The sequence below is a fragment of the Xyrauchen texanus genome, chromosome 24, assembly GCF_025860055.1.
Source record: "Xyrauchen texanus isolate HMW12.3.18 chromosome 24, RBS_HiC_50CHRs, whole genome shotgun sequence".
Taxonomy (NCBI): domain Eukaryota; kingdom Metazoa; phylum Chordata; class Actinopteri; order Cypriniformes; family Catostomidae; genus Xyrauchen; species Xyrauchen texanus.
The window spans coordinates 31,271,365-31,289,338 of record NC_068299.1 but is presented as its reverse complement, the minus strand read 5'-3'; the positions used below and the strand labels follow the sequence as shown (position 1 = coordinate 31,289,338).

Genomic DNA, 17,974 nt, shown 5'->3' with positions numbered 1-17,974 from the left:
CCCATAGTCTAGTTCCACGATGGCTTATCTGCACTGGACAGAGTGTTTTCCCCTATGGGGTTGTTTATATTTGTTTCCTCCCTTGTGGGATATTTGTGTGTGTTTTTTTATATAAATAAATTCCCTTGTTTTTTAAACTCTGCACATGGGTCAAAGAATTCATTAACAAATACAAAAACACAAAATTAGTATAAATTGAAATGAACATTAACTCTGATGAATAAATGCTTAATAAGTATTGTTCATTGTTAATTAATGTTAACTAATGTTGTTAACTAATGTTAATGAAGGGGACCTTTTTTTACACATTTTAGAGTATATATTTTCAGTTGATAATTTCCTGATAATCCCTTGTACCCCTTCATCTGGTACACATCATTATGTCATTTAAAGTTATTCATGTGTTTTATTTTTCTCAGGTTAGTTTTGTTAGTGCTAGAAGTGTTTATACATAATAATTTAATTTAACTCTTCAATGCAAATAATTATTTAATGGCATTTTGATTTAGTTTGTTTAGTGGAGTGGATGCTTTTGAAACAATCTTATAATTAATCTTTTATAGAATATACATTTGTGTTTGTCACTTGTGGTTCAATAAAGTTCTACCCTCAGCTTCTATGGGCGAAAACTGAATTGTAATTTTAATATTCTTAAGTTGGTTAGTCATTTATTTTGAGCATGACTTGGCTATTTTTGCTTAATACAACATCTTATTATTAGGTAAGTAATAGTATTTTGCTACTGTATAGGATTTCTTTGTTCTGGGAGTAGAACTTCTTCGAAGCAGATACCCACTATTCAGTCAATTGACGCTTCACACGTCATGAATCATGCAATGTGTGTTGGCTTTGACACAGGCTTTGTCAAAGTTTAGATATCAAACATCACATCATATGTCCTCTTGATCTGCATCTCATTACGTTGGTCATATTTTCCAGATTTCCCTTTTTGCATGCACAACCCTTTCTTGCTGGGTTGTTTCAGTCTATCCTCACCTTTATAAAAATAAATAAACAAATAAATATATAAAACCCTATATACCGCATTGTTTATCATTTCAAAGGTATTGCACAAACAATGCTCCCCTCCCTCAAAGCACATAGTAAAAATGTTACTCTTTTCAAGGGTATTGCACGAACATTGCTCCCATTTTCAGGGCTCAGATGCATAGCTAAACATTAGTTATCCTTTTCAAGGATATTGCACAACCAACGCTCACCGTATTCAGGGCTCAGATGCAGCATAAGTATTGTTTATCCTTTTCAAGGGTATTGCACAAACCACCCCTCCCCCTCAAAAAAAGAGCAGGGCTTTCACTTTATCAGCATTCTTTTGCACTTTTCTTCATATCGATGCCCATCTTTTCACTAGGGTCATTCATTTAATTTGGGTTTTTTTACTTTTGGGGGTTTCATTTTAATCAGGCCTAAATTCCTTTTGGGTTAAGTTCTTCTCCACTGCCGTTATCATCTTCCGGTAGGATCTGATGGTTCGAATGAGATTCTGAGTGCTGAACCATAGGACAGGGCTTACCTAAAAGGAAACAATTTGATCCCCATATTATGATGATTCTTATTTATTTTGTCTTTCTTGTTGAAATATGAAATAATTTAGTGAAGTTAATTGTACGTATAAAAACTGTATGCAAATGCATATCGTTCATTCCATATACTGTATAATGGTCTTCTTATTGTGTCCAGAATCAAAGCAATCTATATAAAGTCCATCCATAGGTTTACACAGTTCTTCCCAACATTGTTATATTCTGCTAGGTCAGTCATGTGGCAAGGTGAGGCCAGCAGTGGAAATGTCAGGAGGTGCTCCATGGTTTGTTGGTATGTCCCACATTAACAGCTGGTGTCTACATTTAATTTAAATGACCCCATTTTGTTCTGTTGACCTTACATCTTGACCTCATGTGATTAAGATACATCCACTCTCCCCAAGAATCATCAGCTTCTGATGGTTGGGTCTCACTGGCTGGTAGCTCCATGGAGACATTTGTGGGCAGGCCCTGGAGTCTCTCCTGCCACATAGTTGTGTTTATAGTGGTGGAGGAAGGCCTTCCTTGTTTGAGGCTTTTGTTCTAAAGTTTTGTGGCTAAAGAGGGGGTATCTGTGATCGATGGCTTGGCAGGATCTCTCTCTTCTGCTTGCAGTGGCTCTCCTCAAATCTGGAGGTTCAATAACTGCCAGGATGGGTCTAAGGCACCCGGTGATCATTCTGCAAGTACTGTTGAGGGTGGAGTCAAGCTTGGAGGCATGTGCTGATCTTTCACATACTGGACAGGCATACACTGCAGTAGAGTAGAGGGCTAGTGCAGTATTCTAAAGTGTTTGAGGATGAGCACCTCATGTAGTAGAAGTCAGTTTGCTGATGATGTTATTTTGAGCGCACACTTTAGACTTGGTTTTCTCAGTGTGCAACTTGAAGGACAGGGTTCTGTCTAGGGTGACACCAAGGTATACAGGGCACTCACAGGACTCTAAAGGAACTCTATTCCAGCTCACTTTCAACTCACGGTTCTTTAGGTGAAATGTGCTGACATGGGTTAACATGTATATGAGATGGTTGGCCTCGTAGTATGGAGTCAGCGCATTGAAAGCATTGGTAAGGCATTGCTCCACCACTTCAAACTCCTTATCTTGTGCAACAATACCTATGTCACCTGCATAGATGAACCTAACTGTGTCATAACTTCTTGGTTAGTCATTTGTGTAGATGTTGAATAAGAGGGGTGACAGAACACTCTGTCACCCCTTGAGGTACACCATTCTTGAGTCTTCCCCATCTCTCCTACCACCTAACTCAACAAAGAACATCCTGTTTTCCAGCATGCTCTCAATCAGGTCTGTCGGGCAGATGTCTCACATTATGATCAACAGATCAACAAAGACGACACCTGTCACCATCTTCCTGTCTTTTTCTATGCATCTAGATAATGTCAAAACCTTGGAAATTCTTAACTGTTTTTATGTTTTTTCATGATCTTTAAAGCCTTTTTATGAAAAGACTTGTGCGTGAATGCTTGAGTTTAGTTTACTTATAAGATGTGTCTATTTATGAATTTCCTGGGGGGGGGTTCATTGGTATTTTTAGATGTATAAGTTGGAATTCACAATAAAGGAAAAGCAGCCAACAAGTGTCTATCACACAAGGGAACACCTTCAATACTGTTTAAAAATATCATGATGAGGATGGTTGATTGAAAACTGGTAGTGTAGTTAAACCAACATAATCTCATGGGAAGTTGAAATGTTGCTTCCGAATGTTCTCGCATCATGACATCGGCCCCATTATGCCAATTTACTGACAAGTGACAACTCCACAGTTCATCAGTGAATCAGTGCAAATGTGTTTCCAGTCTTGTGACCGGAAGTACATTGCATCAGACCGGGTAGGAGACCGGAGATCTTGTCCCATGTTGAAACCAGGAAGTCATTATGTTTGCTTAATCAGTGCCAATCACAATCTGGAATTCAGTATTCAGGATATTTTTACTCCACTTACAGTTATGTTTAGGGCTTTGGGGGGAGAGTATTGTATTACATCCTTTACAGTTAAAAACAACACCCTTTACAACTCACTTTTGGCACTCTTCTGTTGACATTTCACACAGAAATTGTTCACACACACCCTTACATTCAAAAACACTTCCTGATTCAGCCACAGGGGGCAGTTCTTCGAATTTCGATAAGCACAGACCGAGTTCAAAGAGAATTCAAACTACTGTTTCCAAATTCACTATGGGATAAGTCTGGTTAAACTCTGACATTTTGGTTCAGATCATTAATCAAGAAGTGCATCTCAAACTTGGGGAGTGGGTCTTTCACCACATATTTTCTTGACATTCAATACAACACCATTTGTCCACACCTCTGCATGTAAAGAGTGACTGATCATATTCGGTGGGGAAAGGTAGAGAGGAATGAACCCTCTCGCACTAACTTTTCAGACAAACAGCAACGTGCTTAGTACCAGGGTGCCCGTCCGGAAGGGAACAGTTGCGCAATGTATATGACGCTCCCCTCCCTCCTGACTTTCCATCCCTTTTCTGTGAGGATGGTTTCATGAAAACACCTTTGACTGAATGGCATCCTGCAAAGTGATGTTGACATTCTTGTTGCGATCAACCATCAAACCCCAGTCCAACTTGTTTCATCCATCTCCATGTCTTTCATCACTAGCACCTTATCTTCTCTCTCTCTCTCTCTCTCTCTCTCTCTCTCTCTCTCTCTCTCTCTCTCCTTTTTTTACTCTACGTGTCTCTCTTTGCCTTCCCCTTGTGCTGGTTAAATTTACAGAGATACAGTAGACACACTCTGCACGGATACATGCTGTTCCCCACTCTGTAATAGTAGATCAGGCCCATTTGAATAGTGTTTTCCAACTATTTTATCTTTTGTACCCCCATAGCCCAATCAGTAGGGCATGAGTACCCCTTTGTTAGCACTAAATGTGGCTAGAATTTGTTTCCTATTAAGTTGTATTATTATGGATAGGAATAATCCAGAATTTAGTTGCAATTTCGATTCAACATAACAATTCTGGTTCCTTAGTGGTTCTGTTTTGAAAGATAAAGGACAGGTCTTACTGTAAATTCACATTTCTCTAGCAGCTCTATTAAACCCATACATACTAGTTTTTTCTGTGAAGCCATGTCTGCTAAGCAACTGTCGTCTTGAAACAAATGAAGAGAGTTTTTAATCACAAGAAAGAATCATACTCAAAAGTTTATTGTGGATTCACATGCACAGCCAACTGAAAATAAGTTGTAGATTTTCTGATCATCATGCCAATGGCTCTGATACTTATATTTCTACTGGCATTGTTATGTCTATTGGTATGTCACTGCATTTAAAGACTCCTTAATGTCAGAAGAACTATTTGTCTTTAAGAATGTTTGGTGTCATTGATCATATACTGGATTTTCTTTATTTTCTTTTGTTAGAGGTTGTTCTGTTGCTCCTGTCTGGGTGCACAGACTGGCATCAGGATATTAGTGTCCGCTTATCAAACTTCAATCAGCCATATATCTGTTAGTCCCGGGATGAGTAAATGGTTCACTTACCTGATGCTAAAAAAAGCATTTCTGATTACTTGAATAAAGACAACCAGAATCTCCTGATTCATGCATGAGCTATTTCAGGATGTGTTCAAGGTGTTTTTTCCTGTCTCTTTTATACTTCAATAGCAAAATGGTGTTAAAGTCGGTATTGTAAGTTTCATGTTCATGAATCAGTTCAAACTGTAGTTTTAATTAATTACTTCAAAAGTAAACCTCTGATTAAACGATTCGGTTGTTTCATTACTCAAATAATTTTTGTGAAGTCCTTGTGTGTAATTTTTTATATGTATAAAATGTTTTATTAATAAATATTTGGAGGTAAATATTGCTGCTTATTAGTTTATGTTATAATAGTTCAATTTAAACAAAATGATAAAATATCCTTCTTCTGTTGATGCTTTGGTTTTATATTTTTATTTTTGTATTTTACTTCCTGCATTAAACATTTGTTATTTTATTGGTGGCAACAATGGCTGCTGGGTTGAAATGATCACCCTTTTATACTTTTTCAAACCAAAAACATAAATATGGACATACAGGCTATTGAAGAATATACTATATATATATATATATATATATATATATATATATATATATATATATATATATATATATATATATGTATATATATATATATAATCAGTATAGATAAGTATAGAACTTGAGATGGTCAGTGATTGGCCACTCATGGTAATGAGTGATCATGTAAATAATACTTGAAAAGATTTATATGTGATGTAAGTTTTGTTTGTTTTTGCTCTCTTTTCAGGGATTTGAAACTAGACAACATTCTGTTGGACGCTGAAGGTCACTGTAAGCTAGCAGACTTTGGTATGTGTAAGGAGGGCATTCTGGATGGCATCACGACCACAACATTTTGTGGCACGCCAGATTATATTGCCCCTGAGGTACAGTATTTCACACTCTCAAAGACAAAAATGTCCAGTGAACGCTGCATATTCTCATTGACTACTGCTTAGGTCCCATCAGGGTTATAACATTTTAATTAGTATTACAGATTCCAATTGCCAATTGTCAATACTCATAACTAGAGAGTGGGCTAGCCAGTGGGCAATAAAAGGCTGATATATACTGGATGTGAAATAAATGATTCCATTTTGCAATTAAGATTTGGATTTATAGGTTTAAAGGGACATTTTTACACAATATACAATCAAACGTAAAAAAAAAAAAAAATTAAAACAGAAATAGTGTATTATTCATCAACAAAGCTGTTGATAGATTTTGGTATAGATTTTGGTTTTCAATCTATAATGGGACTGAACCAAGTCATTCATAAAAAAATATTTGAATGTAAATTGACGCACCAAGGTGACAATTTATGTGAGAATTTTAATTCTAGGTTTTATTTTCTGCTTTTTTTCCTGCTTTTATAGCGATGCCAAAATTAACTAGACTGAAAACCTTACTGAATTGGACCGCCCATTATTCACAAAGTTAAACACATTCTTCGCCCTTATGTCTTTGTTTATTCCATATTTTGATTATGATTTCAGCTAACAATAAGAGTGTAGTACTGTTAGTAAAATTGTACCCTTAAATTCCATTCCACATATTCCGCCCCCAGTTATTTTGTTGTGAGATTTAAATTACATTCTCTTTCTTGTGATCTCTCCTGTACAGATCTTGCAGGAACTCGAGTACGGGCCATCAGTTGACTGGTGGGCTTTAGGTGTACTCATGTATGAGATGATGGCTGGTCAGCCTCCATTTGAAGCAGATAATGAGGACGACCTTTTTGAGTCCATTCTCCATGATGACGTCCTTTATCCTGTGTGGCTCAGCAAAGAGGCCGTCAGCATTCTTAGAGCAGTACATGTTCAGATTTACTCTTGGATCACTCAGTCTTTTATCATTCAATTAAGCAATCTCTTTTTAACCTTCCAGTTTTTCCCTCTCATGTTTTTCTTTCTTCAAAGTTGTATACCACCTGCCAACTCTTAACCTTTGCTGTTAATGCTATGTGCTTTTTCATTCACTCTCCTTTTGAGAATACAGTGCAACAATGACTGTTCTTTTATTCTGCAACCTTGTTTTATGGAAGTATTTTCAAAATAATTTTGTCAATAGTGTAGAAAACGTTTTTGAAAATTGAAAAAAAGTTAAATGTACAAAACGTGTGAAAGGAATGTGGAACTACTCACCCAATGAAGCGTTGCAAAAGATGTAATCAAAACTAAAAATGTATGAAACATTAAAAACATTTAACTCAATGTCATTTATTTGTAGCATAAAAGCAATGCATTTTAATGTTTACACATGTACAAATATATACATAGTTTTAGAGTGTATCGATTGATTACATGATACACAGTGCTTCATGGTAGTGGACAGTCCTTGCTGACCTTATTTGCCACAATTTTAATTTCCCTGGTAACAGCAACGTCTGATTGGTGGAGCTCTCCTTAGGATTATGGGTAGTGTAGTTCTTCACATAGAATTCAGCAATTTAACACTTTTTTTAACATTAAGTTGAAATCACGCTGACTTGTGGCTTCTACAGAAGCTTTTATCATTGCTTAGCAACGTAGATTTATACATTTTATCACTAAAAATAAACTTCTCTATGGAGAAATGAATGGGAATTTTACTCAGTAACCCTAGTGTTGCATTCTATAGTTGTGATTAGTTAAGTGGAGAAGCTGGCAGCGAATCAGTGTGCCACTGTGAGAGAAAGAGCTACAGCTCAGAAACATTACACGTCTTGTGGGAAAAGAACAGATTGTTTGTGTTCCCTGCTGGTTCTTTGGATTGTGTAATCTCAGAGGTCAGTTTTGGGGTTGAGCGAGCCACTATTGGATTGGACACTCTTCCTTTAACAGTTCAATTTAAAGGAGTACATAGGAAAAAGAGCTGTAACTCAGAGGAAAATGTTGTTGCTTATTTATTGCTCTTTCATAACTCTATATAGATCTATAAATTGACTGTTTATAGCACACTGCCCTGCAATGGAAACATGCAGTAACTACTACACATGTCAGCAAAATTTAATTATAACGAAAATAGCATCTCTTAGACTTTGATCTGAACTGTGACAGATGGGTTTTCTCAACCATGCTCAAATTCAGAGAAAACAGAGTGAGATTAATCCACATTTGGCTTGGAAAAAAATAATTAAGATTCAGTTTCATTGTTGACATAGTTTTGACTTTTTAGGGCTGTGTAGCTCAGATTATTTAGTCTTGGATGATCTGATAATGACGTTTGATTGCAGATGTTTGTATCTTGGAAAATCTGAGCAAACCTTAGACATTGTTTAGGTCTCTTATGAAACTCTAGAGGAGATGCATGTGAGATTACTTAGGTCTTTTTATGCAGAGAGAGAATTCAGAGAAGCAAAAGACTGCATTAGTTCTCTATTGTCTTGGAGAAGCAATCGAGATATTATTTTGTGATTTTTCTATTTTGTGTGTCAGTGTGTCTTCGGTCAGTGCTCAACACTCACATTTATTTCTTCTTTCTTCTGACTTCTTTCTCTATGTGTATTTTCTATGCATGACTGCTGGCATTGTTTTGCATTTTCTGTTTGCTTTAGTCTCTCCTGTTTTACACTCATAGTGTCCGATCACATGATTGCGTGTGTGCTTACTGTGCTCCTTGTGTGTCGTCTTTTTCCTTCACATGTCCAACATTTACTTTGGCTCTTCCCTGATCATTTTCTAAGCCTTGCGGGAAAGGCAATATGTTTGTCTTGGACAGTGTGTGTCACACTGGGAACTGTCTCACTGACACTGTGGTCACATGACCTGTGGTCATTTCAGGCCATCCTTCCACAGGATGCATTCTTACATCATGCAGGCGTCATCACTGACAATGTGATCTCATCAGTATTTGTAAGCCTTCGTACATCAAGTGGGGTTCAAGCACATGTACATCCTAACACTGAAACATAAAATATTCTACATATGAACAACTTTTGAGATATGCAATGGACAAATCCTTATGAGTCATTTGAGGTTTCAGGAATGAATACAACAAAAGTTCCCTTTTGGTTCCTCAAAAGGCACCCTAATAATTTCTAAATTTTTCTTGCCATTTCTAGTTCATGACGAAAAGCCCAAGTAAGCGGCTGGGTTGTGTGGTTTCCCAAGGACTGGAGGAAGCTATTAAAGTGCATCCGTTCTTTAAAGAGATTGACTGGGTACTTCTGGAACAGAGGAAGGTCAAGCCACCATTTAAACCCCGCATTGTGAGTATTGTTATTATGTATGAATAACTGGACTGTTGTTTGTCACTCTGTTCCAAAACCTAGTAAGCTGCCTACGTATGCAGCATTTTAAGACATTGTAGATCCTACCTCCCAATGTGAAGGTTGTTCCAAAAAGTAGGCAACATAATCATGCTACCTTCTTTTGGCAAAATTGTATTCTTTGTAGTATTTTGGCCATATTCTATGGCAGCGTTGCTTGTATCTTTCCCGGGAACAGGCAATCCCTTATCAAATATCCCAATAGGCATTATTACAGGTGAAAAAATACATCCAAGATGGTGGACAAATCAATATAACTTATAAAGTTACTTATAATTCATTAAATACTGAAAATTATCAATAAAAAAGTGACAAAATATATATATTTTTATGTTTTATATACAGTTGTGGTTCGGGACTAATAGTGCATTCACATCATGTCGGAATTATTTTATTATAGTCCGTGTTACCTGGAGTGCTTTCTTTGTTCTAAACATTTAGCAAGAACAAATATTGGTGAATTTATAAATCATGTAGTTATCAATGCAGTTAGTATAGCCACGCATGGATCCATTTTGGCATTATGAGATGTTCCCATAAAAACAAATAATTTCCAAAGTCTGAGGAGGAACAGCTCAGAGTAGAATCAATAATTACATGAATCATGCAGAAATACTGTATTTATCTCTGAGGAGTTGTCATCTCGTAAATACAGTAATTCGGCATTACACAAACGCATCGAAACCAATGGAATTTTCTGTCAGCCATTGCTAGTTTTGTTGTGGCTTGTTAGGATACATGAAAGTGATTTATTCAATGAGAAAAGGATATATTATGTGTTGCATTATTGTGTTGCGCCTGCTTAGGGCACGGATATCTCTGTGTATTGGTTGTCTCACCACAGGCGTTAACATGGGCCACTCCAAACACAGTTATCAAGTACATATAACACTTGGGCCCTTATGGTTCTTTCAAGTGTTTGTGTAGCACTTCTGTTTTTGATAGTGTGAACAGCTGGATATCTTAGATGGTCTCTGACTTCAGCACACATCAGAGGCTTTATTGTGATACACAGATCCATGCTGGCTGCTGTAAGTGTGAGTGGAATGCCTCTCAGATTGTGTCTGCCGCCCTGTTCTCACGGCAACTCACGAGGCTGATGAGAGCCCTAGAGGGTGTGAGGGAGAGGAGGGGTGGGGAAAAAGAGGGAGGCAAAAGAGAAGAGGATGTGCATAGATACAACGCAAGGGTCGGCATGCATGCCACCATCAGCACGAGGAAGGGTAAACATTGCCACGCAAGCGTTAAAATGGAAAAAGTGGAATAGTATGTTTACTATTTAATTTTGTTGATTTCACATGTGGAGTAATAGGTTGATATCCTTCTTTATAGTCATGCTAATCAATTGAAACACCACTGGACAGCGAATCTGGATACTTGCACGGCCTACTGACAAAATTGATAAAACATCCTGCTTAAAAACAACTCAAGCCATTGTTTCTAAGTAACAGTGCTCTTTGCTGTTTCTAAGCATGCACTGAAAAAGGGGGGGCAGATTTGGGTTGTTTATGAGGAACTTTTTTTAGGTTACAAACTGGTAATTACAAGGATATTATGCCTTTTCTTTTTATATAATCATTCTTATGATTGAAATGTTTCAAAAGTATTTTCCCTTTTTTTCATTACTACTAATTGTTGTATTTATTATTGTTTTATGATCTTATTTCAAACATTTTGTATGTACATAACCTTAAAACACTTTGGCATTACTACACTCCAACTGTCATGCCAATAAAGCTAAATTGAATTGAAATTAAACTGAAATTGAAAATTGAGAGAGAGCGAGAGCAGAGAGAGAGAGAGAGAGAGAGAGAGAGAGAGAGAGAGAGAGAGAGAGAGAGAGAGAGAGAGAGTGAGTGAGTGAGTGAGTGAGTGAGTGAGTGAGTGAGTGAGTGTGTGTGAAATTACTTGTACCTGCCTCATATCTCAGTCATATTTACAGTCACATACATTAATACCTATTTTTACTGTTTTTGGGCTGTACAGTTTGTCCATTCATCTTTTACCCAAATGCTAAAATTACAGTGCTTTCCATTGATTTAAAAATAAAATTTAAATCAATAACATTTTAATAATATGAAAATATTACTCAAAATTAATATTAAGATACATTTACTGAAAAACAAAATTGGATTTATTTATTTATTTGAAACTTGAAGCAATTCAGAAAGAAGTTGACCAATTAAAATCAAGCCCATTGGATGCTGGGAACACCAGCTTCTAAAAGTTAAGTAAAATGTACTTATTTTATTTACCTGTCATTTGTACTCAAATTAGCGAATAAATATGACAAGGTTTTCTACTTTAGGATTGATACACAATGACACATTTTGAAGGTAACAAACTATCAGGAATAATATTTACTTAAAGCTAGAGCATTAGATTTGACATATTTTAATTGAGCAGAAATGTAGTATTTACTTCATATTTTCAAGTTCACACTTTAACTTAATGTAGAAAGTACTGCTATATTTACTTCAACACAAAATCATTTTCTTTTAATCTTTTTTTTAACCAATTAAAATCAAGCATGAATTTGTTACATTTCATGTAAAAAATTTGTGTCAATTCATGTAAAAAAGTTTGTCAGTGATATATAGCGATGTATGCAAAGAATGTTTGTGTCTGTACAAATTGTTCTTTGTGCATTCTTTTCTTTTAAGTGTCCAATTTGCTCATGAAGCACACTTCCTTCTTTATCCACAGAAAACCAAAAGGGACGTGAACAATTTTGACCAGGACTTCACCCGCGAGGAGCCGGTTCTCACACCAGTAGAAGACGCCATCATTAAACAGATCAACCAGGATGAGTTCAAGGGCTTCTCCTATTATGCAGAGGAGACCCTGTCTTAATACGAAATCCTCCATATTTAATGGATGCATAACACTGAGATGTACTTATGAGTGCCCCTGAGCCACAAAGAGAGAGGCTTTCTAGTGTGACATCACTAAAGCAGTTTGAAGATGGATAAATCTCATTAGAATCGAATGGAAGGCCATTTTCCTTTTCATTTCTCCTCTGCTTCATCCCTCTTCAAACAGATCCTTAGAATCAACACTTAAACGCAAGCACTCATGCTTCTTGTCCATTTTATAATGCAAAACCCAAATATAAAGAACCAATGATTGTATTTGACATGTGACGAGTTGGGAGTTTAAAGCACTCTAATTTGCGATCTGATCACACGATTGTCTGTCTGCCAGTGATTGGAGGGTACCGGGAACGTGTGTGATGCACAAAACTGCCTTTGATGTGACCACCTCGAAACAGCAGTGTTGACAAGTGTTGTGAGAGTGGATGTGTGTTTGCCTACAGTATGAACTGGAGTGTGTGGACAACTGTATGTCTTGTTGCTAGGATGTTGAAATTGTGGATTTCTCTGCAATGCAACGACACCCACATCTCTCTCTCTCCTCTTCTTACATATTCTGATTACACTGATTATTAACCTGTGAACTAATAGCCTAATCATCTATTGTATATGCCTATGATATTATTATGTATTACTAGAATGTGAGAAACTGTTACAGTATGTGCAATATTTAATGTGTGTATTTTGGTCAAGCGTTCCAAGTTTTTTCGCCATCTCACATTCTGAATCATTGTTTCTAAATATAACAATTTCTTTCAGTCTTTCTAATCCTGGCTGCCGATAGGCCAATTATCATGAAGCTTGGCTACTTAGGTTGTCATGTGATATCCAGGTCAGGTCTTTTTTTTCAGTGCCGTTACAGCTTTGGTCTTTCGTACAATCTGTTAGAAAAGAAACAAAAACATTAATCTGCTATGGCAAAAAGAAAAACACGTGCAAATGATCTTCCATTCAAAACATAGCACAATTGAAGCACCCTTAACTTTTACCCTCATTTATTCTTTCCCTGTCCAAGACCTGTAGCATAGTAATGCAACATGTGTCCGAAAATATTGGATATAATTTACTCAAAATGAAAAATTGTTAGATGTTAGATGAATGCATTTGCAAAACATTAAGCATTATTTTTAGCCTGATTTTGCTTCATTTGTGCATCTTGGGATTTTCAGCGATATGATTGCTTTTTAAGGGTAAAGTGTGCAATTTCTGCACTACTAACATCACCAAACCAAATTGAAAAATACTGTATTTAAACTGGTTTCTTGAACACTTCCTGTCTGCCATTGGTTTAACAAAAAGGTAGTCTCACCCCAAAATCATGCCATTGGTTGAGTCTTGCTGCTGTATCGGACTGGTTGAAATGCTGGAAACAGAGCAATGTTTTGATAGCGCCACAAACTCACAGTTTTAACACTTATCAGGGATATCAACCTACAAATGGCTTTTCATAGCTCTCTCTCTCTCTCTCTCTCTCTCTCTCTCTCTCTGTGCATATTAAGCTGTCAATGAGATATGAGGTCTAATATGAAAAAATTACACACTTCACATTTAAAGCATGTTTGCCCTCAATTGTGCACTCCTTAACTGGCGTCTGTTGGCCCTCACCGGGTCTGGATGGAGTCTAAGAACAGGAGAGTCACACTAATTCTCCTGCCTAATACCTGTGCCCTGATGCACATTTCAATCTTAGTTTGGACTTCATGAGTGATATGGGCTGTTTTGTGTGGTTATTTAGTTTTATTTTTTAGAAGACTATATAGGAAACACATTTACATTTTTAAGTGAAATAAATATAAAAACACATGGATAAAGTTCCTCTTTGGTCAAACTTGAGTCTGTGTATCACAAAAGAATGCATATTTGTACATACAGAGGTACAGTGCATATTAATATAAGTGATAATATTAAGTTATATAACTGTAAGTATCATTAATGCATCTGTTTTTCTTTTTATTGTATTGTGCAGCTTCCTATGTCTTAAGACATGAATGTTATTTTTTTTATTATTATTTGACACCTTTGCCATTCATCACTGTCATGTCATTACACATGTTACTGTGTGCCGTATGTACTGTACTCAAAGGATGTGGATGTGCTTTATTTTGTTTGTAACCTATTAAATAAGATGTCAAAATCCAATCTGACTGTTCCGAAATGGTCTCAAAATGTTCTGTAGTTGAGATGTTGTTTTCTTCTTCAGGCATCTAAAAGCATATTCTGTATTTCTACAGAATGCTGAAGAAGACCATGGCAGTTGTGGTTGATTGCTATAAAATTATTGTTATATAATTGAATCATTGTAAAAACATGTTAAAACATGTATATTGATGATACTGTATGATGAATAACTGGAAAAGCAAGCAGAGTTAATGACAAAATAAGGGGGTAGCTCTGAGCAGTTTGTTAAAAAATAAGGGTCATCGTGCCCTAATCTAAAGAGTGATGGATTGGTCCTGTCAAAGCTTCTGTTCCAAATGGAGGCTATGATGCACATGATATGCTCTTGAGCACCTTAAGTTGAATAATTACAACAACAAAATAATAATAAATAAATAAAATGCATTAAATAAAGCTAGTGAGTTTTTAAGATTGAGATTAAATAAACAACAATACAAAATCAATATTAAAGCTAGCTTTATTTTGACATATTAGTTTGTCAAAGTGTGGCAAACACAGGCAAAATATGAAATGAGCAGGGAAATATTATGAAGCAAATTGTGACACCTAAAAGGCATGAAGAGAAGATCATCTTAGTTGGAACATTTCAAATCTACAAACTATCGGCATACAGTTTCATCAGTGGTGTAGTAGTGTCTGAAGAGTTGGGCATACCTCCGAGAAAAAACAATAACAAAATACACCCGATCTCTACAATTCATTTATATACTGTACATATGTTAAATGTGTAAGAATTTTGTTTTCCCATTAAAATAAAAACAAATAAATGGCTGTTGTAATTATAGTCCCACATAAACTTACAAAATCTATATGGGTAAGTTTCTTGCTGGCATGGTGTACAGTACACTACTAAGAACAATAGTATGGTAACTTCATGTTTAATATGTATTTAAATTAATAGTTCTCATTAATGCTCATTTTATTAGGCTACTTTGAAAATTGTTAATAGTTTATTACTACTCTAATTAATAAATAAATTCATAATACGTAATAAACTGTTAAGCATTGTATAGCTAATAGAAGTTTAGTCATGTTCACATTAACACGCTGTCTTGTATTACCATATAAAGTCTATATAAGAATGAATGTTATTTGTTTTATTTGTGTACTATAATGTACTTTTCTGTGTATAGTGAAATTGTTTTCCTACTTACAAATATACATTGAAATTATTTTATATCATGAGAAAAAGGCACCACCGAAAGCAGTGAAATGCCAAAATAAAATAAAAAATGAGTATCAAAAACTAGCAGAGGTGCAATAACATGCAGTATTTTCACAAAGTTGAATTGCATAAGTTACATTTAAATGTATATATATATATATATATATATATATATATATATATATATATATATATATATATATATATATATATATATATATATAGTACTGTGCTAAAGTTTTAGGCACTTGTGAAAAATGTTGCATAGTGAGGATGTCTTCAAAACTATTGCCATAAATATTTTTAGTTTATCAGTTAACACCATGCAAAGTCCAGTAAACATAAAAAAGCTAAATCAATACTTGGTGTGGACACTTTTGTCTTTAAAACAGCCCCAATTCTCTTTGTCTTTAAAACAGCCCCAATTCTACACCTGGACACAGTTTTTCTTGTTGGCAGATGTTCCAAGCTTCTTCTGTATATTTAGTCTCAATTGCTTCTGTCTCTTTATGTAATCTCAGACTGACTCAATGTTCAGTGGGGGTCTCTGTGGGGCCATGCAACCCTGTTCTTCTATTCTAATATTTTCTATTTGCAAAAGTAATGTTTGGGAGTCTAAAATGCATTTTTCCTATTGACAAACTAAAGCTGAAGATATAAATAACCATCTTAAGACAAATGTTTTTGTGAAACATCTTAAGTGCCTAAAACTTTTGCACAGTATGCTACTGTATGGTTACTCCAGGGTTACTTGTGCATCAGCATAAGATGCTGAAAATGTCTTGCCACTTACTGAAAAGGGAAATATGATTGGTTAGCAAATATCCAATTGCATCTGAAATTAACGTTCTCATTGGTGGATCAGCTTAGTCGAACCATCTGTCTTGACCGGGCCATCAGTTGCGCTCCCGCATTCACTTATTTCAGGTGGGCATACGCAAAATACTAAAAGATAGGTGGTTATACAACGTGTGCCTGCCATGCCCTATACTACACTACTGAGATTAATGACAGGGCTCAACATTAAGGACAGGGGCCAGAGTGAAAGTTTTGCACCAGCTGATGATGCTGTCTACATGGATTGATCATGTAAATGGGATTTTATTTTACTGCAAACTGAAACATTTGGATGTCTGTGATGTAGGTTATGAACGTTGTTTTTGTGAAAGTAAGCAACCAGGATCAGGCTTCTGCGCCTCTGCTCCAGATAACACGCTCTCAATGCTGAAGGTGGGCGTTTCCCAAAGTCGGAACCAACCAATTACGGTGCTCAGAGTGATTGCCCGGCTGTCAACTGCTCCGCAGTCAGTGAATCACCAACATCACTGCTGACCCGCGAAACCGCCGAGAGAACTCCGTCATTAAGCGCTTGGATTTCCTGAAATAAAGTGGAAAACTGTACGATCCTCGGCAGTGTTCTGAGACTGTACAGTCCACTTTTGCCTTTGTTTGCCTTGTTTCCTTTGGAATGGACTGTATTGCATATTCAAGATAAATTGTGCGTCTTTTTTTCCTGCGCGAAAATCTGTTTGCGGTGTTTTGGAGCACATTCTCTTTGCATAGTTTGGGTGTTGAACTTCGTAAATTACTACAGGATGGTGAAATTAAGAGAGATGACAGAAGAAAAGGAGAAGAAAAGGTAAGTTCACCGAGCTTTAAGTTACATTCCCTGTGCTGTGATCTGCTGTACAGGCTACACTCTAAGGGGCCGTTCACATCAAACATGTTAGAGCGTTGCACGGACGATTTTGACCGTGGCGTCGCGTCTCGCTATTTATTTTTAACATCCAGCGCAGGAGCGTCGTGTTTTTTAGACGCAGTGTAAAATTAAAAATAACTTAAACTGTTAAAATTGCTTCTCGAGACACCTGCATTCTGTTCCGTTTGTTTAGCTCAAAACGCTTCGGTCTTAAACGCACCTTGCCGTGCGAGAAGATAAAGTTTTATTGAGCACAACAAGTGAATCGTCCCCAGCTGCATCTCAAGGCGATTGTAAAGTTCATCCACAGCCGTACTGGTTGTTAAACTCTTTGAAAAACAACGCCATAAGACCGAAAACATAAAACTTTAAAAAGAGAGACAAAGTCATTAATGTCGTCATTGTCATTTTGAGAATAAGCGGCAACTGTAACTACAGTTAATATTCGAATTTCTCGGTTTTTGAACACTGAAAATTAATATCAGTCAATAGCCTTCATTATTTTTTTTAAGTAGAATGTCATGAGAATTATTAATTAATTTATTGATGTAAAAATAGAATTATTATAGCCCTGCGAATCTGAACGGCATACTCAGGAGTTTATAGAATATTCATGTAACTTTCATTAGAATAGAATAGAAAAGAATAGAAAAAATGTATAATTGAACAGAATAATAATTAGCATTATTATCCTTTCTCAATGTGTGAGTTCTATTTTTA

At 36.1% G+C, this 17,974-nt stretch overlaps 2 protein-coding genes across 3 annotated transcripts in view; both read left to right on the top strand.

The window, feature by feature from the left end:
• The window catches only part of LOC127618244 (protein kinase C epsilon type-like), a 146,329-nt gene extending 131,984 nt beyond the window's left edge, over positions 1–14,345 (top strand). Inside the window, exons 12-15 of the mRNA XM_052090599.1 lie at positions 5,839–5,977; positions 6,714–6,902; positions 9,133–9,279; positions 12,046–14,345. Of these exons, the coding sequence (XP_051946559.1) occupies positions 5,839–5,977; positions 6,714–6,902; positions 9,133–9,279; positions 12,046–12,192 (622 nt within the window). The 3' untranslated portion in view covers positions 12,193–14,345. The remainder of the gene's footprint in view (positions 1–5,838; positions 5,978–6,713; positions 6,903–9,132; positions 9,280–12,045) is intronic.
• A 2,522-nt stretch (positions 14,346–16,867) lies between these two features.
• Positions 16,868–17,974, top strand: part of LOC127618243 (endothelial PAS domain-containing protein 1-like) — an 86,023-nt gene continuing 84,916 nt past the window's right edge. For both annotated transcript variants that reach the window (XM_052090598.1, XM_052090597.1), the window contains exon 1: positions 16,868–17,194. In XM_052090598.1, the coding sequence (XP_051946558.1) occupies positions 17,151–17,194 (44 nt within the window). In that variant the 5' untranslated portion in view covers positions 16,868–17,150. The remainder of the gene's footprint in view (positions 17,195–17,974) is intronic.